The 24,832-nt window shown below is 42.1% G+C and overlaps 2 protein-coding genes across 12 annotated transcripts in view; both read right to left on the bottom strand.

Annotated features, from left to right (window-relative positions):
* RCBTB1 (RCC1 and BTB domain containing protein 1) overlaps positions 1-9,051 on the bottom strand; it is a 50,203-nt gene extending 41,152 nt beyond the window's left edge. For 2 of the 9 annotated variants that reach the window (XM_049701055.1, XM_049701054.1), the window contains exon 1: positions 8,714-9,046. Coding sequence is in view for 3 of the 9 variants with exons in the window: in XM_049701058.1 (XP_049557015.1) it covers positions 8,714-8,746 (33 nt within the window). In the remaining 6 variants the exon portion in view is untranslated. Of the gene's footprint in view, positions 1-8,713 lie in introns of all 9 variants that reach the window. The other 7 variants (XM_049701057.1, XM_049701056.1, XM_049701053.1 and 4 more) reach the window with 7 other exon arrangements.
* Positions 9,052-11,096: 2,045 nt separating this feature from the next.
* EBPL (EBP like) overlaps positions 11,097-24,832 on the bottom strand; it is a 95,657-nt gene continuing 81,921 nt past the window's right edge. For 2 of the 3 annotated variants that reach the window (XR_007473046.1, XR_007473047.1), the window contains 3 exons: positions 24,604-24,756; positions 23,454-23,581; positions 11,190-11,453 (listed from right to left, as the gene is read on the bottom strand). The gene's annotated coding sequence lies outside the window, so the exon portion shown is untranslated. Of the gene's footprint in view, positions 11,454-23,453; positions 23,582-24,603; positions 24,757-24,832 lie in introns of all 3 variants that reach the window. The other variant, XR_007473045.1, reaches the window with a different exon arrangement.

The following is a 24,832-nucleotide window of genomic DNA, read 5'->3' on the forward strand; positions in this document are numbered from 1 at the left end:
AAACAGCAATGTGAAATATGAAAAATGATTTTTTAATTGCAAAAAAACTTTAATTAAAGCACTTACACATAAACTGAAGATTCCTAATAGAGGTTTCTCTATTTTCATAAACTGGATGGGTGATGATTTTACTTACCAGTTTAGTTGCTAACCCACCTTACAATAGGAATTTATAGTTAATGAGCTACCGATAAAGTCTAAGATGCCTTGCCAAAAAAAACCTCTACCATTATGATAATGTGAACAAAATGATAGTATATATTAATTCTTCTGACAATGACCCCATATACAATAATGCTGGGGGAAATCATAAAGCAATACAATCATGGCCCCTGCCTCTGAGGAACTTCAGGACTAACAGGAAGTCAATCCTAGTAAGTGGAAACCTAGAATGCAAATGCAAGTGAAACAACTAAGCAAGCAATGAGATGCAACATGCAAACATATAGCCCACGTGATACATGCGAATGGAAAAAAAATCTGTGCACAACAATTACTATATAAAAATTATGTCTCCCAGAAAACTGTTACATGAAATCCCAGAACTCAAATTCTCAGTATTGTAAGCATATGACAAAATGTAAGCATTTCCTCAGTGAAGATCATCCGGGTTTCCTGCAGGAACAAGTGCTTTTTCATAGCCTTCTTCCTTTTTCACCAACAGAAGTTCCCATTTGAAGACAAAAGATTTAAGGGTGTGGCCATCTTTCCCTATTTTTGAGTACATTATATTTCAATTCTAAGAAAACTTTCAAACAGAGGAAACAGGAATAGGGTTTGGGGTAAACTTCTGGGGCACAACTTTACAACTCATTGTCATATATCCACGCTACAGCAAAAGCAATTCAAAAAACCTCTCAAGTTACAGAAGAGCCACATGTTACTCATAGCATTTTCCTCCATACTTATTCTGATGAGCTTTTTGAGACTGAGCAGATGCTACAATTCTGATTTGGACACCAAATGTATTTCCCAGGTCCAGACAAGCCTCTGAAAGAATCGGCCTAGAAGTCTTTTAAATAAAAATACACTTTAAAACTATTTCACCTATTCTCTGGTATAACTACATCAAAGGAGCAAAGTTTCAGAGATTTGCTGAGACACTGATGCTGTTACAGGTAGAACAGCTGTCATCCACTTCTCTTTTCTGCAATATTACTGTACTGCAAGAATGAAAACGAAAGAATGTCCTGAATACTTGACATATTCCACAAAGACTAAGGGACTCTAAGAATGTAGCATTCTCCAGAGGAGTTTCTGCCGTCCTTCATAAAGATGCAGCTGTACAGGTGACAAGGTAAGGTAACCCTCCTAGCTTCATTTAAAGACCACATGCTGGGCTTCCCTGGTGGCACAGTGGTTGAGAGTCCGCCTGCCGATGCAGGGGACACGGGTTCGTGCCCTGGTCTGGGAAGATCCCACATGCCGCGGAGCGGCTGGGCCCGTGAGCCATGGCCGCTGAGCCTGCCCGTCCAGAGCCTGTGCTCTGCAACGGGAGAGGCCACAACAGTGAGAGGCCCGCGTACCGGAAAATAAAATAAAATAAAATAAAGACCACATGCTGCTGTCTTAGAATTTCCTAACACTCACTGTGATTCCCCTTTGCCTCATCAGTTTCCTTCAAATTCATCACTCATTTAAGAAGACTACTGTCACCTCCCAACCACCAACAGGTTACTTAACTCGAAGCACAATTTGCAACAATGGCTTCAGGAAGCAATTCTTAAGCCCCATCATCCAACAGGCTGCTTTCATTTCATTGCACAGAAGCTTTAGGCAATTCTAGGAAGTCGGGAATCTGACCACTCATTGTAAGTGACAAAAAAAATTTTACTGAAGCCAAGTGTTCGGGTTAGCAAAGCAAACAACCCAAGTGGCAAAAGCATTAGCAACAAAAAAGAATAACATTCAGGGTTGTGAAGCTGACTATGTTGCTTTTACAAAACACTTTTATTTTCAAAGGGAAACCAGAAAAAAAAAACCTCCATGATTACAAATAATTTTCTTCTATGGTTTTGTGTTTTTTTTGCACCAAACATACAGACTTTGTAAAATAGACTACATAGATGGGTCAACAATTAAAGAAATGGATAGAACACAATAATAGTTCATTTTATTTTCCTAATAAGTCCAAGGCTGGAATGGAGGGGCCCAAGTTCAAACCTATTTATGGTATCATGAACCTCTCCTACGGGGACATCTTTGAAGTGATTTCATCTACTAGTCTCTGCTGCATGAAAAGTATCAACTGTGCCCTGTAATGGCCTAAAGCCAAACTAAAATTCCAGCAATAGACAGGCAGAACCACACTATATTCACTCCGTAAATGTTTACTGAAAGTCCTCTAGGTAAACATGACACACAGCCAACATCACCCTCTCACCTCCAGCAGAACTTCCATGTGATCGGGGGGTCTAGGCACATAAACAGATGCTCACCACAGTGTGGCCATGCTCTGACCGGGAGGTTTGGATGCTACTGAATCACCCGAATCAGGAGGTGTCAAGTACCTGAAGAGAAGGCAAGCACCTGGAACAGTGAACATATATGCCAGGTAAAAGTCTGGTGGAGGAACTGAAAGAAATTCAGCACAGTTGTAGCCAAAAAACTTAAGACTATCCAAAGAGCAACACATAACCACTGAAGGATCTTAAACAGGGAAGTGGCGTGATCAGGTATGTATGTCTGTGAAAGATACTTTGGCAGAATGTACAGACTAGATGGGGGTGATGGGGGAGACATACTCAGAGCCTAAGGCGGCTGCAAGAACCAGGAAAGAAAGAATGGAAGCCTATGCCAGGGAAATGCAAGTGGGGAAAACAGGTAGACTCAAAAGCATTCTGTACCTGACTGAATGGGAGGAGGGAGCGGGATAAGGAAAAAGGCAGAGCCAAGGCTTACACTCAGATGCTCAGCTTAGGCAGTGAGCGATCTGTAATGCCACTTACTATGGTAGAGAGAACACAGCTAGTTTCAGGAGGAGATGAGGAATTCTACCCTGGACATTTTACCTTTAGCTACCTGTGGGATATCAAAGTAGGCATGTCCAGGGCTTCCCTAGTGGCGCAGTGGTTGAGAGTCCGCCTGCCGATGCAGGGGACACGGGTTCGTGCCCTGGTCCGGGAAGATCCCACGTGCCGCCGAGCGGCTGGGCCTGTGAGCCATGGCCGCTGAGCCTGCGCGTCCGGAGCCTGTGCTCCGCAGCAGGAGAGGCCACAAAAGCGACAGGCCCGCGTACAGCAAAAAAAAAAAAAAAGTAGGTATGTCCAATAGATATTTATAAATCTGAAGATCAAGAACGATCTGTATAGATATATACATATATGTATAACCACTTTGCTGTACACCTGAAACTAACACAATATTTGTAAATCAACTATACTTCAATAAAAAGAATAATTTTAAAAAGAAAGAGATCTGGATTGGAGATTTGGCAATTTGGCATGAGATCACTCAGGAAAAAGTGTGTAGAGTAAGAAGAGAAGATGATATCGGACAGAACTCAAAGGAACTCTGACAGCAAAGGGACAATGGGTGCTCCATAACAGAGACGGAAGGAACAGGCAGAATAGGAAGATACAGGAGAACAGTGACACAGAAGCCCAGGGGCGTGAGCATCACACAGAGGAGGCAGTGTCAGTGTCGGACGCGGCTGAGAGGCCAAACAAGGTAAGGACAGAGAACGGTCCACAGGATTTAACAAAAATTGTTGCTGACCTTAAGAAGAGTTTCAATGAGGCTGTGGATGGACAAGGCCAGGCTGCGGCAAGTTGAGAGCGTGCGAAAGGTGAAGAGGAGGAAACAGTGAATGGAACTTGTTCAAGAAATTTGACTGTGAAGAGGGGCCTCCCTGGGGGTGCAGTGGTTGGGAGTCCGCCTGCCAATGCAGGGGACACAGGTTTGAGCCCTGGTCCGGGAAGATCCCACATGCCGTGGAGCAAATAAGCCCGTGCGCCACAACTACTGAGCCTGCGCTCTAGAACCCACGAGCCACAGCTACTGAGCCCACGAGCCACAACTACTGAGCCCGCATGCCACTACTACTGAGCCTACGTGCCTACGGCCTGTGCCCCGCAGCGGAAGAGGCCACCGCAATGAGAGGCCCATGCACCGCGGCGGGGAATGGCCCCTGCTAGCCGCAACTGGAGGGGGCCAGCGCACAGCAGCAGGGACCCAACGCAGCCAAAAATAAATAAATTTATTTAAAAAAAGAAAAAGAAATTTGACTATGAGGGAAAAAGGAGAACGGGGGTAGTAACTGTAAAATGGGCTGGAGCTGAAGGACATATTTTGGATGATCTTTTTATTCCAAACATGTTAGAGACCTGAAAATGTTTAAATGTTATTGGGAAGGAGTCAGTAGAAAGACAGAGGAGAGGACATAACTAAATGAGGTTTTTGAGAAAGACTAGGGAATGGGATCTGAAGCAGAGGTGCACATAAGCTATAGAAAGCTGGGGAATCTTCCACACAACACAAGAGAAGGACAGATACGATGAAAGGGAGTTTAAAGGTTGGGGAACCAGAGGTTGGAGGTAATTTCTTTCTTTAGCATTCTCTCTGCTATTGAGACTCTGCTAAAAGAGGCTGCATGTTTCAGTTCCACCACCAATTTATGAGGGCTCCAATTTCTCCATATCCTCACCTAATTATTGTCTGTCTTTATCGTTATAATCATCCTAGTGGGTGTGACGTGGTAGGTCATTGTGGGTTTGATTTGCATTTGAGGGCATTCTCTCCTGAGGTCACCAATTCTCCCAGTGAAGGAAGATGGAAGGCTTACTGTTGAGAACAAGAGGGGAGGTAGCAACAGAAAATGGGGTGAAGCAATAAAAACAAGGGTCTCAAGTCTGAAGCAGCCACCAGGGAGGATGGGAAAGAGCACTGACCAGGGAAACCTAAAAAGATGCTAAGACAGAGCCCGGGGGGAGTTGGAGACCATAAGTCTATAAAGGCATCCATTTGATCTCCTGTGAGCTTTTCTTCTCCCAGAAAAGAGGTTTTTTTGGTTTTCTGGGTTTTTTTTTAAACCGAACTAACCAGAATTGGAATGGAAAGTTGCTCAGAGAACTTTTTCATTTAAAGGCAGGAAGAAGTGCCCCTGAAAAATCCATCAGTTATTTTTTAAAGTCCTGCAACATATCCATTAGAAACGACAGTCTGCATAAGATTCACTCTCCTTGACCCTTGAGAGCAAAGCACCTCTCAAGACATGTGTTCACTGCAGATCTTACATCTGTACTGTCAAGACTTACGACTACAAGCATGGTGCTAAATTGAGCAAATGGCCAACTGCAAGGAACACCACACATCTGTCATCTCAACAATTGGCAATTCCTTTAAAATATGTCAGATACTCCTATCACCAAGTGTTAAGACTGATAGTAACAATCATATATACAAATAATAACCAACTACACAAAAGAAAATGACTTTTGACTTAACCAGTTACCTAGTAGTCGACATAGCCAGTCTTCAGTTTAATCAATTCAGTAAGTACAACCCTATGTTAATATGAAGTAAAGATTTAATTCATTTAGAGATTTATCTTTAAAGCATGCCACTGCATATGCTGGCCACAATTTTGTGCTCAGGGATCCCATCTTGGAACTGACTTACATGTGAACCACATTTATACCCAGGGTTTGTTACCTTTTGCTGAGTAATATGGCATTCCTGAAACTCAGTGGCTTAAAACAACGGCAATTTGCTATTTCTCTCAATTCTGTGTTTTGATTGGGCTCAGCTGGGGTCACAGGCACTGGGAACTTGACTAACTAGGGCTGAAACAGGCCTTGCTCGCATCTCTCTCTCAGGTGGGCTCTCTTTCTCCACCTAGTCTAGCCCAAGCCTCTGTACATGCTGTTGGCCTCCAAGAGGGTAAATGCTGGAGCTGCCAGGCCTCTTAAGGACTAGGTCCAGAACTGGCACACATCACTTCCACCACATTCTACTGGTCAAAGTCAGTCACAAGGCCAGCCTAGATTCAGAGGGAGCAGAAACAGACGGCATCTCTTGATGGGAGGAGAAGCAGTAGTGGAGGGATGGGAGGAATTGCTGGCAGTCATCTTTGGAAAACACCTCTACCACAGCTGTAAACAGTATTACTGAATGTTTTACACAATACCACTTGAGTTCAGGATTGAAGCACTAGAGAGGGGATAGACTTTGTCTATTTCCCAAACTAGAACTTTTTCTTAAGCATGAAAAAGAATACCTGGGCAAAATATTCTTTTTCCCCCATGGAATGCTAAGCTTAGAAAAGCCATGGAATCTTTTCTGGGGTTGTGGGATAAATAGAGACCATCCTTCAGGAACGGTCTGAGTATAATCTTCCCCAGATGAGACTCATCATTTTCTGAAGTCATTTCACACTTTACAATATATTATGTATGCATGAGTATGATATCATTTTTTAAAGTATATCTAATACTAGAAAACATAGAGGTCTCCCCAACTATTTGAATTCTTGCTATCCAAACTCTATCTAAACTCAAGAAGCAAATAGATTTGGATAAATTCTTCAATACTCAAACTTTTGTAACTGGCTCTCCTAGGCTCAGGAATGAACTAGATTTGGATATCACAGTATCTCTTACAATCTGGAATCTCACTATCTGAACACAGCAACCCAGTAAATCTGTCTCATAAAAAGGACTTACACGCCAGGGCTTCCCTGGTGGCGCAGTAGTTAAGAATCCGCCTGCCAATGCAGGGGACACAGGTTCGAGCCCTGGTCCAGGAAGATCCCACATGCCGCGGAGCAACTATGTCTATACGCCACAACTACTGAGCCTGGGCTCTAGAGCCCGTGCTCTGCAACAAGAGAAGCCACTGCAATGAGAAGCCCGTGCACCGCAACAAAGCGTAGCCCCCGCTCACCGCAACTAGAGAAAGCCCGCACACAGCAACAAAGACCCAACACAGACAAAAATAAATTAATTTAAAAAAAGGGCTTACACCCCAAAATATTAACTTGTTATCTTTAGATGATATAAATTACATGTAATGTACATTCTTCTTTATGCTTCTGCTTGGATTCTAGATTCCTTGAGGGTCCAAACCTTGTTTCCCATGCCTGTCTTACTCTTTAATGTAGTACACACAGAAGGAACAGCATAATAATAATAATAAAGGTCTTAAAAATTAAATAAATAAAATTCAAAAAAATTTTAAAAAATAAAGAGCGATGCTTTCTCCAAAAAAAAAATAATAATAATAAAGGTCTTTGACTTCCCTTCAGTTTCATCTTCCCCACTGACTTTCAGATAAAGGAGGACACTGTCTCAGACTCCTCAGCTTGAACTGCTGATTATTAAGATGTAGCCAAGCTCTTGTTGGAACACAGAGGCAACGCTTTAAAAATTTTAAAAGAATTTTTTTAAAGCTACAAACTTGATTGCATTGGTTTTTATGGCTATTTGATTTCCGAAGTTCTCAGAACTTGATCATTTGGATCACACATAAAAGCCACCGTGGGAGAAATCTCTTTAGAGATTAATATCCCCTCTTCAAGAGAAATGCTGGAGGGTAGAAAAAAAGGACCTGTCTAGAAGTATTAATAAATGGACTGGTATTTTCACAATGGATTAAAAGAGACCCATTCCACAGATCAACTGCTATATTAATAGAATCTAAATATACAGTTACATATTCAACCCTGAAAGCAGTTTAAAAAGGTGAAATTCACCAGCGCCCACTTCAAATGGATACTTTCTAAAATCTAAAGCACACTATAAACTGTTGTCAGGGTTAAATCATTTTTCCATTACTTTCAGCATTATATACCTTGGTATTTTCATGTTACTAGCTCACAACGCACACCAGCTTCAGCAACTCATAGTATTTGCCTCCAAGGGCTATAATCTTCCCCCAAAAAGAAAAGGCCAAAGACAAATAAGACTATGAATCTGGGGGGGGGGGGGTTAAGTGTTATAAAATTATATAATTTTATATAATTTTTATATAATTATATAATTTTATACAATTATAAAATTGTAATCCCCAGGTGCAGACTTCTGCAGCAGATGACTTCGGAGAGTCTCACATACAAATAAATATAAACAAAAAGCTTACTTACGAGAGCAGACCAGAGCGTGCCTAGATGTTCATCTCAAATATAATAGAGTAGGTAGTCTACCCGAGGCAGGACAAGAAATGTCTTTTCATTCGGTTCATCGCACTCCTGGATAAAAGTCCCTATTAAGTGAAACCCCTTGGTGGACTCCGTGGTGTGGGGGAAAGGGAAACAGCGTAGAGTATAGTTTGTGACATTCGGAGGCGAGGAAGAGATGCTAAGGGCCGAGGGAGGACCGGGAGAGTCGGAGGGGAGGTCTCCTCTCACGCAAACAGCGTCGAGAGCAGAGACAGACTTCAGCTACGAGCAAAACCGCGTCCCTGAAGCTCAAAAAAGAGAGGGAGTAGGGAAAACTTCCCCGACCTTCTCCCAACCCTGTCCCCCCTCCTCCTCGGAAGAAACGCTAGCAAAGGCGCTAACGGTGCGGAGCCGGCCGCCCCATCACCCGCCCGGATGCAGCGCCCAGCGGACGGGGGGCCGGGGGGGCCGGGGGACCCGGGCCGGAGGACGGGAGGGAGGGCGCAGGAGTAACAGGGCGCGCCGGCCAGGCCCGCGGGGAAGGGGGAGCAAGGAGAAGGCAGGGGCGAAAGGGGCCTCCGCGAGCTCGGGCCCGCGCCCCCCCTTCCCCACGGCTACCTGGGAGGCCAGCCGCGGCCGCGCGCCGTCCATGTAGGCCCAGCAGCCGGGAGCGCCGGGAGGACCTCACAAGCGTTGCGGGACCCAGCGAGTGGCGGGCTTAAAGGCGGAGCTGGCGAGTGGGCCGGGGGCCGGGCTGCCGGGTCACGTGGTCCAGGCCGCCTCACGTGATACCGCCTCCCAGCTGGCTCGGCCCGCCCCGGGCAAATCCGCTCGCCGGGCAGGCTGGGATCCTGTAGTCTCTCGGCCCTGGGCCGGCGGGCACGGGACTCCTCAAGAAGCCGATTGGCCGTCCGAATCCGCCCCCAGGCTCTGCGGAGAGTCGCGTTCGCGCTCGGTGGCTGCCGAGACTCAAAGGCTTTTGTCTCTCTGGGAACCAGGGACGCGCGAGGGGCGGGCTCCTGCCGCCCTCCCTGGATGATTGATTGGCCGTTGGGAGGGCCGTCCAGCCACCCCAAAGGGACCTAGGACGGACATGCAATTGGAAACTCCTCTCCCTGCTCCATAGCGCGCCCTACCCACGTGGGCATTACTGAGGTGGTGCTTGCAGGGAACAAAGGGCCTCGGAGGAGAGACTCGTTTTACTCCAGAAACGCCCCCACCATCCCCCCATTTATCTACCGGTCGAAAAGCCCCTAAGGCCCGGGAATAGAGAAGGTGGCAACTGAACCAAGATCAGAAGGAAGGAGGGAGTGAGGCACAGGGCCCAGGTAATGGAAGGAAGGAAGCGGTACCTCGGGGAAGCAGGCTGTCAAGATTGGAAGGGACCTAAGACAGCAAAAGACCCATTTTTTTTTCTTGTTATAAATGAGTAAACCGAGGCTGGGAGTGGAGATGCTTCCTGGTGCTTCATGCAGCCTAACATCTATTGAGACCACAGTCATCTTTATAAAGTACTGCACAGCTTTCTGGAAACTCCCTGGCTCTACAGTATAAAGTCCCAACTTCTTGGCATAACTTTCCAAGCAATTTTGTTTAAACTTTCCCCATTTAAATAGGAAAACACAGCATTTTCTAAGCTAAAAGAAGCCTACTTTTCCTCATCTTCCAGCGCTTGTGCAGTACTCCTGGAGGCTCTGGCTGCAGAGAATTCCTGTTTTCCTTGACTGCTCAATTTTCTTTAGATTACTTACTTTTTCCCTCAGTTGCTTTACTCCTCTTTGTTTGTTCATTCTTTTGCCTCAGCCTGAAATGCCTTGAGTCAGCACCCTCTCCTCCCATAAAGAAAACCAGAACCAGACAGTAGTTAAGGCAGTAAAAACAGATTTTAATCAAAAACTATTGCAATAGGGGAACTGAGCCCAGTTGTATACTGAGGTTTCTTTTCCCCTATTGCAATAGTTCCTGAATAAACTCTGTTCTTACTGCTTTAACCACTGTTGAGCCCTTGTTATCTTTAACAACACGCCAAGGTACACATCAGTCTCCTACTCATCTTTCAAAATCCAGGTCAAATACCACCTACTCTTGTCTTCCTACCCTGCATCCTCCTCCTGATTCAACAGCATCGGCAATTGAAGTTCATTCAGATGGTGTCAGATGTAACTCCTTCCCTGATTTCCAGGACCTTGTACATATTCTGATACATAAATCTCACATTGCTCAAAAATGTACTGTTCACTTCCTCTAAGAAGTAAATTATCTATCCCTATCTTCTTCCCTAGATTATAAACTCTTTAAAACAAGACTTCTGGGCTTATTTCTGTGCCCTCAGTAGCCACTGAATGAGGAGGGTCCATGTGGTAGGCCCTCAACATCCACTGAGTGAAGGTCCACGTGATAGACCCTTAATATCCACTGAACGAAGTGGCTTGACCAAGGTAGCGGTTCAGTGAATTTACTAAAAGAGGCCTACTTTTCTCAAAACACTGAAGTCAGTTTCTTTAGGTATCAACCTGATCAAAATTACTTCAATAAAACATGTTTGAGAAAAAATGGGGGTTTGCGTCATCGAACACTTCCTGAGCACTCACTGCTTATCGTGTGCCTGATGCTGTATTTGCAGCATCTTGGAGGATGAAAAGTTGAATAAGACGTGGTTGCTGATCTCAAGGAAGGTGTAGTCTGGTTATTCCAGTCCAGGGTGAAAAGTGTGATACAGAATGCTTAAGTGAACACATATGGGGGACCACGAATTATACAGGGGGTTAGGAAAAAACTTCCTGGGAAGGTGAATTTCGTGGACAAGTGGTAGTTAGATGAAAAAGGGAGGGAAGGCTCTTCCAGAAGAGAGAGCAGTGTGTTCAAAGATAGGGAAGCCTGAAACAGTGTTATTTAAGAAAAGCAAGTAACACCTGACTGGCTGCACTTGATTACCTCATTTACATCTGGAACAAAGGAAACCTAATTAGGTTAATGTTAATGTACTTGAAAGAATTAGCCATTTATTAGTATCATTTATTGGACTGAGTAACTTTCCATTAGACAAATCCTAGGCTCTTCACCTAAAATTGACCTGTGCACTAGTGCTGGGTGATTTCTTTTTTTTTATTACTTTTTTTTTTTCCAGCTCCAGAAGCTCTCTATAATTGTTATCTGAAAACAGCAAAATTAGTTGTTCCAAAGAAGATTATTTTAGAGCTCTCTAACCTTTTTCTACAGGGCAAAAGGCTGTCAATTTACAAGTAGTACTTTAAGAAGAAACTGGGCTCTATCTCCAAGGCGCGCGAGGACGAGGACTCTTCCTCCTGGCGTTCACGCTAATACAGGACCATGCTGGTGAAAAGCATCTGTCAAGAACCTAGGGAAACACAGTTAACATAAGGGTTAAGGTGGGTGGGACACAGAACAATTCTAATCACTCTTAGAGGCTTCAGAAGTTCATTTCAAAAGGTAATCTCTCAGTAAATGGAAAATTAGAACATCATCTTTTGTTTGCTCCCTTTTCTTCCACTGTGCTCTTCTCCTGTAGGTGTCATTTGGGGCAGGTGTGGGTCAGCCAATCCAGCCCCACTTCCTTCAGCTGGACTTGATTGAGTGCACCTCTTACACAATTTTCTCTGCCAAGAAAATCTTCTGAAGGTCCCCCTAGGCGGACACTTGTTTTTCACGCGTCACTAGAAAGTTCTTGACAGTCAGCAAGCAAAAATAAAAGGGATTTCAGTTACTTCCTCAAAGACTTGAATGTTATTTCTCCTGAGAGAATGAAAACAGCTGGGAGCACTCAGATTATCTCCACCTTTTCTTCTCTGCCCCTCCCTCTTCTCATGGCTGGTCAAGATTGAGAGAGATAAGCCAGAGGACCACCAACTCTTACCACGGCTAAATAGGGAATATTTAGGTCACTATATAAGATTGTTTACCTGTGTATATAATTCATAGTCAGGAAATCTGTCTGACATTCTCAAAAACATCATTATTTCTGAGAATTGAGAATGACATAACTTTTAGGGTTTTGCAAATGTAATAAAATATAGAATCTATCTAGAGGGAGATTCCACCGTGATTTTCAATTAGCTTAACCAAACAGGTAAACATGATCAGTCACAATGAGTTTTACAACCTCAATCCTTATTGATCAAACTACTTTGGGGATAATTTCTGCTCTTATAGTTGGGATAAATAAACATGGCATAAAACAGGGCAGGGCAGGGGGAAGCTTGAGAGAAGTGATAATGGAGACTAGGAAAAGAATTTTAATTCTAATTCCTTTTTTCCCTCACCCCAAGAACCAGATGAATTCCCTTTGCTCACCATGAAACCACATTAAATAAACAAACAAGCATCTTAGCCCTGGCTAAAGTAGACTACTCTGCTGATTCATATCTTCACCTGCACTGAGGCAGACGCTATGCTGAACAGGTGGCATAAAAAGATAAACCTGGGGTGGGATAGGGAGGGTGGGAGGGAGACGCAAGAGGGAGGAGATATGGGGTTATATGTATATGTAGAGCTGATGCACTTTTTTATAAAGCAGAAACTAACACACCATTGTAAAGCAATTATAATTCTATAAAGATGTTAAAAAAATAAACAATAAAAAGATAAACCTGCTTTGCTCCCTGGATCAGGCATGAGACTGCTCCTCTCATAGTATCAATATCATTCCCACATAAGATCACCTTTATGTGTAAAAGTGATCCAATACACTCCGTTTAGAATTGCTTCCTTGCCCTTTGTCAGATGAAAGAGCTTCTTAAATATGGAATTCAACCAAGGAATCCACTTTATAACAAAGGAGAGGTAGCAGTGGGCACACGGCTGTGGAATCCACTGGACCTATCCCTTGGCAAAACACCCAGAAGCTACTGGCCTAATAAGCAATAGAGCAGCCTGTTGAAAGCTTGGCTGAATCGTCATCTTGGGGATGATACCCTATGAGGATAAAGTGCTACCCTCAAGGATGTAGTAATGCTCTAAATCAATCACCATTATATGGTGCTGTATCCCCAGAATACCTGGGAATGAGATCCAAGTGTGGAAGCAGGAGTGTCCCTGTTTACCATCAATTCCAGTGACCCACTTGGGGAATTTCTGCTTTTTCATCCTCACAACTGTAACCACAGGTTTAAAGGTCTTGGTTCTCAGAGGGGGAACATTTCTACCAGGGAACACAGCAGGAATATCCATTGAACTTTAGGCTACACCACCACCCAGGCACTTTGGGCCCCTCGTTTCAAGGACCAGCAGGCAAGAGTAAGATCCTGGTGGGCGTAATTGTCTCTTACCATCAAAAGGCAGTAGGGCTACTGTTACACAGTGGAGGCAGGGAAGCATGTGTTTGGGGCACCCAGATAATCAACTTAGACATCTTTTAGTACTGCCTTGTGCAATTTTGATGACAAATGGACAAGAGCGGCAGGTGCAGCCTGAGAAGGGCATGGTAAACAGTAACTGGAACCCATGGGTTTAGAGAGTCTGAGTCACTCCACTGGGTAAATCACCTAAACCTTCAGAGGTGCTAACTGACAGTGAGGAGGGAGAGGATGGCTACTGGTTGCAGCCTCAAGACCAACTGCAGCAGCAGGGGGGTTGTAGTTCATCTTACTAACCTTCCTCTTTATAAGTTTCCCAAGGAAAAATGGCAACCCAGTGTCCTGAAGGAACTGCTCCTTAGATTCGTGTGAAGGAAGTGGATCTGAGTGGCGCAAGGCATGGACCGTCCTGCATGTGATACCGCCCTGCCCAGAACACAGCCGCAGCCCTCTTAGGAATCGCTTCAGCTGAAGAGAACTGGTTTGCTGAAAGTCACCCCCATTCTGGGAAGCCAGCCTCCCCTGAATGATTGCTGCTCAGTCTTACTTTCTTTTGTTCAGTAGGTGTTAATTAGAGTCCCTCCTAATAAACTTTCTATGTGCTAATCATCTCAGAGTCGACTTCCCAGGAAATCTTATCTTTGACAGTCTCTTTAGTGTAGATTGCTGTTTGAAGGAGAAGACACTAAACAAGTAAAATAAATTCATGACTTGTACTCTGAAAGAGATGAGCAAGATGCAGTAATAGCAAACACAGGGAAGGTGTACTTGGAGAGGAGGTGACATTTAAGCCAAAAATTATACGATAGAAGTCATGGGAAGAGCAGGTAGGAGAGCGTGTCTTAGGAAGAGAAACATCTTGGATAAAGGCTCTTCCCAAAGAGCTTAGCCTGTTGAAGTACCACCCAGAGATCTCTAGTCCTTTTAAAGGATTTTTTTTCAAATGCAATGGGAGGCCTTTAAAGGGTTTTTAAGCAGGAGTGTAAAATGCTGTGATTTGCACTTTTAAAAAATTCTCTCTGATAGTGAGGAAAAAGACGGGATGGGAAGAAACCATTAAGGATGTCACTGCAACATCAAGAAACATGCCCACCCAAAGTTTGCCCCTTCCCTCCAAACCATGTTCCAGGTGCCCAAGACCCTGGAATTCCCAGTCCACTTCTAGGATCTGCATGGACCTCTTCCCTATATCCATCCCCCCTAAGACAGACTGCACACCCTTAGGGCCATGGGGTGGTCAGGGAGGGACTGTTGTAGGGCTTGGAAGTTGAGTGTCCCCAAGCATATGTGTAAAGCTCCTTGCAGTGTGAGATGAAGCCAGGATTGGAAAAGATGGGAGGTGAACTCTGGGACAGGGACCAGGATGGTACTCCCTCCCTGCTGTGCCAAGTTCCAATATGGAACCCCAAAGATTCCAAGAATTCTAAATTGAAGGCTTGGCCATCCAGGTTATTAAAAAGCTGTATTTGTCAAGACACAATAGAATATATTTTATTCAAGTTGTTGGCTTGATTTTTAACTCATAAATTTTTAGACATATGATATGTGGGCCTCCATTTGTAATTTTGCACTGGGTTCTACAAATGTTAAGGATGGGCCTAAAGGTCACACTCACCTACAAAGAAACAATACACATACAAAGCTGGCTTCTTATTACAAACAATAGATGCCAAAGATAATGAAATAATATCTTCAAAATGATGGGGGAAAATATCTGTTAATCTAGAACTTTCTATCCAGTTAAGCTAACATTCAAAGGTGAGGATAAAATAAAGACATTTTCAAACCAAGACTAAGAGAATTTCCCACTCACAGACCCTTGCAGAAAGAAGAAAAATAAACCAAGGAGGAAGGATTAGAATGCAAGAATCAATAATGAGCAAAGAAATCAGTAGATACATTGGTAAATCTAAGTAAACACTGACTATAAAAAATTACTAATTTTTAGAGGGTAAATACAGGGTGAAACTAGGATATTACACAGCAATCACATTGAAGATGAAAGGCAAGATTCAGAGTTTAACATTCTAAGGTCCTTATGATGTTGCATATACAGTGTTAAAAAATTTATCTATTACTTTTAATATTTTTAAGGAAAACATCTTAAGCAAATATGCAAAAACGAAGGAAAAAATGAATAGTTAGGATGGACTGAAAAAAGCAAAATAAGTTTAACCAGTAGTACATATAAAATCATCCTCATTTCAAAATGGAAAATCAGGCACCAATGTATTCTTTGTAAACCTCCTCTAACCGAAACCATTGACTATAAAATACCATCTCTGCCACTATTGTTCCCCAATTATAAAGTATTGTTCAGCTGTTGCTCTTCATTCTTATAAAACTCCATGGAAGATAGATACTAAAATGTTAGGGGGACTCTCATATACTTGGGGCTTTTATACCAGTGAGTCTAGTATCAATAACTATTTGCACAAAACTCTACTCTTTTCTGTGGGCAATACCACAGAAGATCTCGAGGAGACCTTCAAGACAGCAGAGGAGTAAGACGTGGAGATCACCTTCCTCCCCACAAATACATCAGAAATACATCTACATGTGGAAGAGCTCCTACACAACACCTACTGAACAGAAGACCTCAGACTTCCCAAAAGGCAAGAAACTCCCCACGTACCTGGGTAGGGCAAAAGAAAAAAGAAAAAACAGAGACAAAAGAATAGGGACGGGACCTGCACCAATGGGAGGGAGCTGTGAAGGAGGAAAGGTTTCCACACACTAGGAAGCCCCTTTGCGGGCGGAGACTGTGGGTGGCTGAGGGGGAAAGCTTCGGAGCCACAGAGGAGAGCACAGCCACAGCAGGGGTGCAGGGGGCAAAGTGGAGAGATTCCCGCACAGAGGATCAGGGCCGACTGGCACTCACCAGCCCAAGAGGCTTGTCTGCTCACCCGCCGGGCTGGGCAGGGGATGGGGGCTGAGGCTCGGGCTTCGGAGGTCAGATCCCAGGGAGAGGACTGGGGTTGGTGGCATGAACACAGCCTGAAGGGGGCTAGTGCGCCACAGCTAGCTGGGAAGGAGTCCAGGAAAAAGTCTGGAGCTGCCTAAGAGATAAGAAACTATTGTTTCGGGGTGCACGAGAAGAGGAGATTCAGAGCACCGCCTAAACGAGCTCCAGAGACTGGCGCAAGCTGCGGCTAACAGCTCAGACCCCAGAGACGGGCATGAAACGCTAACGCTGCTGCTGCAGCCACCAAGAAGCCTGTGTGCGAGCACAGGTCACCATCCACACCTCCCCTCCCGGGAGCCTGTGCAGCCCACCACGGCCAGGGTCCCGTGATCCAGGGACAACTTCCCTGGGAGAACACATGGCGCACCTCAGGCTGGTGCAATGTCACTCTGGCCTCTGCCACCGCAGGTTCGCCCCTCATCCATACCCCTCCCTCCCCCCGGCCTGAGTGAGCCAGAGCCCCCTAATCAGCTGCTCCTTTAACCCCGTCCTGTAAGAGCAGGAACAGATGCCCTCAGGCGACCTACATGCAGCGTGGGGGCCAAATGCAAAGCTGAACCCCAGGAGCTGTGCGAACAAAGAAGAGAAAGGGAGATCTCTCCCAGAAGCCTCAGGAGAAGCAGATTAAATCTCCACGATCAACTTGATGTACCCTGCATCTGTGGAATACCTGAACATACAACAAATCATCCCAAATTGAGGTGGTGGACTTTGGGAGCAACTGTAGACTTGGGGTTTGCTTTCTGCATCTAATTTGTTTCTGGTTTTATGTTTATCTTAGTTTAGTATTTAGAGTTTATTATCATTGGTAGATTTGTTTATTGATTTGGTTGCTCTCTTCCTCCTTTATATATATATATATTTCCTTTTTCTCTTTTTGTGAGTGCGTATGTGTATACTTCTTTGTGTGATTTTCTCTGTATAGCTTTGCTTTTACCATTTGTCCTAGAGTTCTGTCTGTCCTTTTTTTTTTTTTTTATTACTGTTTTTAGCACTTGGTATCATTGGTGGATTTGTTTTTTGGTTTGGTTGCTCTCTTCTTTCTTTCTTTTTTTATTACTTTTAAATTTTTTTATTTTTAATAATTATTTTTTATTTCTTGTTTTAATAAGTTTATTTTATTTTTTTCTGTCTTTATTTCTTTTTTTCTCCCTTTTCTTCTGAGGCATGTGGCTGATAGGCTCTTGGTGCTCTGGCCGGGTGTCAGACCTGTGCCTCTGAGGTGGGAGAGCTGAGTTCAGGACACTGGTCCACTAGAGACCTCCTGGCTCCACGTAATATCAAACAGCAAAAGCTCTCCCAGAGATCTCCATCTCAATGCTAAGACCCAGCTCCACGCAATGACCAGCAAGCTACAGTGCTGGACACCCTATGCCAAACAACTAGCAAGACAGGAACACAACCCCACCCATTAGCAGAGAGACTGCCTAAAATCATAATAATGTCACAGACACCCCAAAACACACCACCAGACGTGGACCTGCCCACCAGAAAGACAAGATCCAGCCTCATCCACCAGAACACAGGCTCTAGTCCCCTCCACCAGGTAGCCTACCCAGCCCATGAACCACCTTAGCCACTGGGGGCAGACACCAAAAACAATGGCAACTACGAAATGCAGCCTGTGAGGAGACCCCAAACACAGTAAGTTAAGCAAAATGAGAAGACAGAGAAACACACAGCAGATGAAGGAGCAAGGTAAAAACCCACCAGTCCAAACAAATGAAGAGGAAATAGGCAGTCTACCTGAAAAAGAATTCAGAATAATGATAGTAAAGATGATCCAAAATCTTGGAAATAGAATCGAGAAAATGCAAGAAACATTTAACAAGGACCTAGAAGAACTAAAGAGGAAACAAGCAACAATGAACAACACAATAAGTGAAATTAAAAATACTCTAGGTGGGATCAATAGCAGAATAACTGAGGCAGAAGAACGGATAAGTGACCTGGAAGATAAAATAGTGGAAGTAACTACTGCAGAGCAGAATAAAGAAAAAAGAACTGAAGACAGTCTCAGAGACCTCTGGGACAACATTAAAGGCACCAACATTTGAATCATAGGGATCTGAGAAGCAGAAGAGAAAAAGAAAGGGACTGAGAAAATATTTGAAGAGATTATAGTTGAAAACTTCCCTAATATGGGAAACGAAATAGTTAATCAAGTCCAGGAAGCACAGAGAGTCCCATACAGGATAAATCCAAGGAGAAACACATCAAGACACATATTACTAAAACTATCAAAAATTAAATACAAAGAAAAAATATTAAAAGCAGCAAGGGAAAAACAACAAATAACATGCAAGGGAATCCCCATAAGGTTAACAGCTAATCTTTCAGCAGAAACTCTGCAAGCCAGAGGGAGTGGTAGGACATATTTAAAGTGATGAAAGGGAAAAACCTACAACCAAGATTACTCTACCCAGCAAGGACCTCATTCAGATTCGACGGAGAGATTAAAACATTTACAGACAAGCAGAACTAAGAGAATTCAGCACCACCAAACCAGCTTTACAACAAATGCTAAAGGAACTTCTCTAGGCAGGAAACACAAGAGAAGGAAAAGACCTACAATAACAAACCCAAAACAATTAAGAAAATGGTAATAGGTACATACATATCAATAATTACCTTAAATGTAAATGGATTAAATGCTCCCACCAAAAGACATAGACTGGCTGAATGGATACAAAAACAAGACCCTTATATATGCTGTCTACTAGAAACCCACTTCAGACCTAGGGACACATACAGACTAAAAGTGAGGGGATGGAAAAAGATATTCCATGCAAATGGAAATCAAAAGAAAGCTGGAGTAGCAATTCTCATATCAGACAAAATAGACTTTAAAATAAAGACTATTACAAGAGACAAAGAAGGACACTACAAAATAAGCAAGGGATGAATCCAAGAAGAATTAGAAATGAAAAAGGAGAAGTAACAACTGACACTGCAGAAACATAAAGGATCATGGGAGATTACTACAAGCAACTATATGCCAATAAAATGGACAACTTGGAAGAAACGGACAAATTCTTAGAAATGCACAACCTTCCAAGACTGAACCAGGACAAAACAGAAAATATGAACAGACCAATCACAAGCACTGAAATTGAGACTGTGATTAAAAATCTTCCAACAAACAACACCCAGGACCAGATGGCTTCACAGGAGAATTCTATCAAACATTTAAAGAAGAGCTAACACCTATCCTTCTCAAACTCTTCTAAAATATAGCAGAGGGAGGAAAACTCCCAAACTCATTCTACGAGGCCACCATCACCCTGATACGAAAACCAGACAAAGATGTCACAAAAAAAGAAAACTATAGGCCAATATCACTGATGAACATAGATGCAAAAATCCTCAATAAAATACTAGCAAACAGAACCCAACAGCACATTAAAAGGATCATACGCCATGATCAAGTGGGGTTTATCCCAGGAATGCAAGGATTCTTCAATATATGCACATCAATCAATGTGATACACCATATTAACAAATTGAAGGAGAAAAACCATATGATCATCTCAATAGATGCAGAAAAATCTTTTGACAAAATTCAACACCCATTTATGATAAAAAAAAAACCCTCCAGAAAGTAGGCATAGAGGGAACTTACATCAACATAATAAAGGCCATATATGATAAACCCACAGCCAACATCGTCCTCAATGGTGAAAAAATGAAATCATTTCCACTAAGATCAGGAACAAGACAAGGTTGTTCACTCTCACCACTATTATTCAACATAGTTTTAGAAGTTTTAGCCACAGCAATCAGAGAAGGAAAAGAAATAAAAGGAATCTAAATCGGAAAAGAAGAAGTAAAGCTGTCACTGTTTGCAGATGACATGATACTATACATAGAGAATCCTAAAGATGCCACCAGAAAACTACTAGAGCTAATCAATGAATTTGGTAAAGTTAGCAGGATACAAAATTAATGCACAGATATTGCTTGCATTCCTATACACTAATGATGAAAAATATGAAAGAGAAATTAAGGAAACACTCCCATTTACCACTGCAACAAAAAGAATACAATACCTAGGAATAAATCTACCTAAGGAGACAAAAGACCTGTATGCAGAAAACGATAAGACACTGATGAAAGAAATTAAAGATGATGCCAACAGATAGAGAGATATACCATGTTCTTGGACTGGGAGAATCAATGTTGTGAAAATGACTAACTACCCAAAGCGATCTACAGATTCAATGCAATCCCTATCAAACTACCAATGGCATTTTTCACAGACCTAGAACAAAAAATTTCACAGTTTGTATGGAAACACAAAAGACCCTGAATAGCCAAAGCAATCTTGAGAAAGAAAAATGGAGCTGCAGGAATCAGGCTCCCGGATTTCAGACCATACTATGAAGCTACAGTAATCAAGAGAGTATGGTACTGGCACAAAAACAGAAATATAGATCAATGGAACAGGATAGAAAGCCCAGAGATAAACCCATGCACACATGGTCACCTTATTTTTGATAAAGGAGGCAAGAATATACAATGGAGAAAGGCAGCCTCTTCAATAAGTGGTGCTGGGAAAACTGGACAGCTACATGGAAAAGAATGAAATTAGAACACTCCCTAACACCGTACACAAAAATAAACTCAAAATGGATTAAAGACCTAAATGTAAGTCCAGACACTATAAAACTCTTAGAGGAAAACATAGGCAGAACACTCTTTGATATTAATCACAGCAAGATCCTTTTTGACCCACCTCCTAGAGAAATGGAAATAAAAACAAAAATAAACAAATGGGACCTAATGAAACTTAAAAGCTTTTGCACAGCAAAGGAAACCATAAACAAGATGAAAAGGCAACCCTCAGAATGGGAGAAAATATTTGCAAATGAAGCAACTGACAAAGGATTGATCTCCAAAATTTACAAGCAGCTCATGCAACTCAATATCAAAAAAACAAACAACCCAATCCAAAAATGGGCAGAAGACCTAAATAGACATTTCTCCAAAGAAGATATACAGATTGCCAACAAACACATGAAAGGATGCTCAACATCACTAACCATTAGAGAAATGCAAATCAAAACTACCTCACACACACAAAAAAACAAAAACAAAAACAAACAAACAAACAAAAACTACCTCACACCAGTCAGAATGGCCATCATCAAAAAATCTACAAACAATAAACGTTGGAGAGGGTTGGAAAAAAGGGAACCCTCTTGCACTGTTGGTGGGAATGTAAATTGATATAGCCACTATGGAGAACAGTATGGAGGTTCCTTAAAAATCTAAAACTAGAACTACCATATGACCCAGCAATCCCACTACTGGGCATATACCCTGAGAAAACCATAATTCAGAAAGAGTCATGTACCACAATGTTCATTGCAGCTCTATTTACAATAGCCAGGACATGGAAGCAACATAAGTGTCCATCGATAGATGAATGGATAAAGAAGATGTGGCACATGTATACAATGGAATATTACTTAGCCATAAAAAGAAACGAAATTGACTTATTTGTAGTGAAGTGGATGGACCTAGAGTCTGTCATACAGAGTGAAGTAAGTCAGAAAGAGAAAAACAAATACCGTATGCTAACACATATATATGGAATTTTAAAAAAATATGGTTCTGAAGAACCTAGGGGCAGGACTGGAATAAAGACTCAGATGTAGAGAATGGACTTGAGGACATGGGGAGGGGGAAGGGTAAGCTGGGACGAAGTGAGAGAGAGGCATGGACTTATATACACTACCAAATGTAAAATAGATAGCTAGAGGGAAGCAGCCACATAGCATAGGGAGGTCAGCTTGGTGCTTTGTGACCACCTAGAGGGGTGGGATAGGGAGGGTGGGAGGGAGACGCAAGAGGAAGGCTATATGGAGATATATGTATATGTATAGCTGATTCACTTTGTTATAAAGCAGAAACTAACACACCATTGTAAAGCAATTATACTCCAATAAAGATGTTAGAACAAAACAAAACAAAACAAAAAACACCGTCTCTCTCATCAGGTAGTTTACAGTCTGTTAAGGAGAAGCAAGCTCTATAAACCCACCTGAAAATAAACCCTACTATAGAAGAGAGCAAATGGTTAAGAGCCTGGGATTGTATAAATGTTACAGTTCAGTGTAAGTAGGATCCTTTCCAACCAGGATGTCTTGGAAGTCTTTGAATATGCGAAATTTGATCTGGGCTTTAAGAGAACTGGGAATAGGCATGAGCAAAAGTGTTAAAATATCGGAAAGTGTTGGAGCCAAGAAAAGACATTTTCAAGAAAGAAAGATAAGCGTTGTGTGAAGTACTAAGAGAAATCATTGAATGAATCATAACACTGAAGTCATCAGAAGGAAGAAACAATTTAAAATATTATTTTACACAGATATAAAGAACAAACTAGTAGTTACCAGTGGGGAGAGGGAAAGGGGGTGGGGCAAAATAGGGGTAAGGGATTAAGAGGTGCAAACTATGTATAAAATATACTGTGTATATAATACGTAACCTACAGGGATATATAGTACAACACAGGGAATACAGCCAATATTTTATAATAGCTATAAATGGAATACAGCCTTTAAAAATTGTGAATCACTATGGTGGACACCTAAAACTTACATGATATAGTACATCAACTATACTTCAATTTTTAAAATATATTATTTTAAAGATAGCACCAACTTAAATTTTTAATTCAATTTTTCTTCTTTTATACTGTTAATTTTTTCCCCAAAGTGTATGTAGCAAATATAAATACAAAACACTGACTTTCTACAAGTTACATACGTGAACTGTTCAGATTTTTCCTACTTCTACACGCAACTTTATTTCTCTAGTTTTTTTTTAAAAAAAGGGGGGGGGCCAAGTCTTGTATACTGCAGAAGAGATTTCCATACTATTGCTTGTGTTTTAAGTTCAGAGTTTTAGGCTCTTGGTCTGTGTTATTAAGAGTCATGATATTGATAACATCTAATATTTATTAAACAGGTACTGTGCTAAGTGCTTTACATGCTATTTTAGTTAATGCTAGCTGCCATAACAGATAAATCCCAGAATCTCAGTGGCTTAACAAAATCGAAGTTTATTTCTCACTTACGTAAAGTCCAAAACGAGTGTTTCTAACAGGCATAAAGCTCTCCTCCACACCGTGCTTCGGGACCAAGTTTCCTTCCATTTCCTGAAGATCATTGTCCTGACATCTTTAACAAGTAGCTTCCGGGGAAACTGCAGAAGTTCAAAGAACAAAGATCACAATGGGAGATTTTTGAGAGCTGAGCCTAGAAGTGACATGAATTTCTTTCTCTTACATTCCATTGTCCAGAATTCAGTCTTATGACCACAATTAACTGCAGGTGACGATGTGAAATGTGGTTTAGCTGATTATCCAGGAAAAAAAAGAAATGATTTGGTGAACAGTTTGCGAGTCTCTGCCACACATACATTTTTCCGCATTTAATCCTAACAACCCCGTTGGATATGTAGTATAAGTTATAGCACTTTACAGGTGAGGAAACTGGAATTTGTGAAGTTCCTTACCTCACGGTTAATAAATGACAGAACTCAAATTCAAATCTAGGCAATCTAACTAAAAAACTATATTCCTTATCAAGTTAACTGCAATATGACTGAAATTCTTGTTACTGAAGAAGAATGTTTAGGCTTTTTTTAGTTATAGGAGAGGTATGACAATTTTAGAACTGTAAGTAACCCAAGCCCATCATTTTAGTGATGAAGTAATTGAGATCTAGAGGTAGAATGTCCTGTTGAAGGCTCAAATCACTGCTGCTCAGGTATCATACAACGTAAAGTACACTTTATAAGAAAATATAATCTTGACAAATTAATAACTTATGTCATACTTTCTAAAAGTTAACTTTCTAAAAGATAACTTTCTAAAAAGATTTAATGTAGTTAAATGCCAGCATTTAGATTTGCTGCTTGAAAAGGAAGCACAACACAGAGTAAGCCTGCCACCGTGTGGCGTGAGCCAAACTTAATATCTGTTAAATGTTTTATTCCCATTTATTGTGTTTGCTTCTAGTTTATTAACCAACCTAGATTTGACACTGTCTTTGATACGAAATTCAAACCCAGCTATGGTAAATGCTATAGGTTTAACTACTTTTTAATTTCAAGATACATTTCTTCATCCAACTCCAAAAATAACTGCAATATTTCCGATCCCGCTACAGGGGTGACCAACTTTTAAAAGGTGGCCCAGGCACTTCCACAAGAGGATTACTTACTTCAGTGCTTCACAAACAAGGAAACAAATTCAACAATTAGTAGGATTTGTCTCAGTCCACTCAGAAGTGAATCAATGAGCCATATTAGAAGGCAGAGTTCCCAATCTTACAATAGGGATCTCCAAGGAGTCTTCAGGTATGGATAAAACACCCCTAGGAAGAAGGAGAATCAGAATTTATACAGGAGTCACCATTTCCTAGAGTTTTAGCTTAATATGTTGTAACACGC

The sequence above is a fragment of the Orcinus orca genome, chromosome 18 (genome assembly GCF_937001465.1).
Source record: "Orcinus orca chromosome 18, mOrcOrc1.1, whole genome shotgun sequence".
Taxonomy (NCBI): Eukaryota; Metazoa; Chordata; class Mammalia; order Artiodactyla; family Delphinidae; genus Orcinus; species Orcinus orca.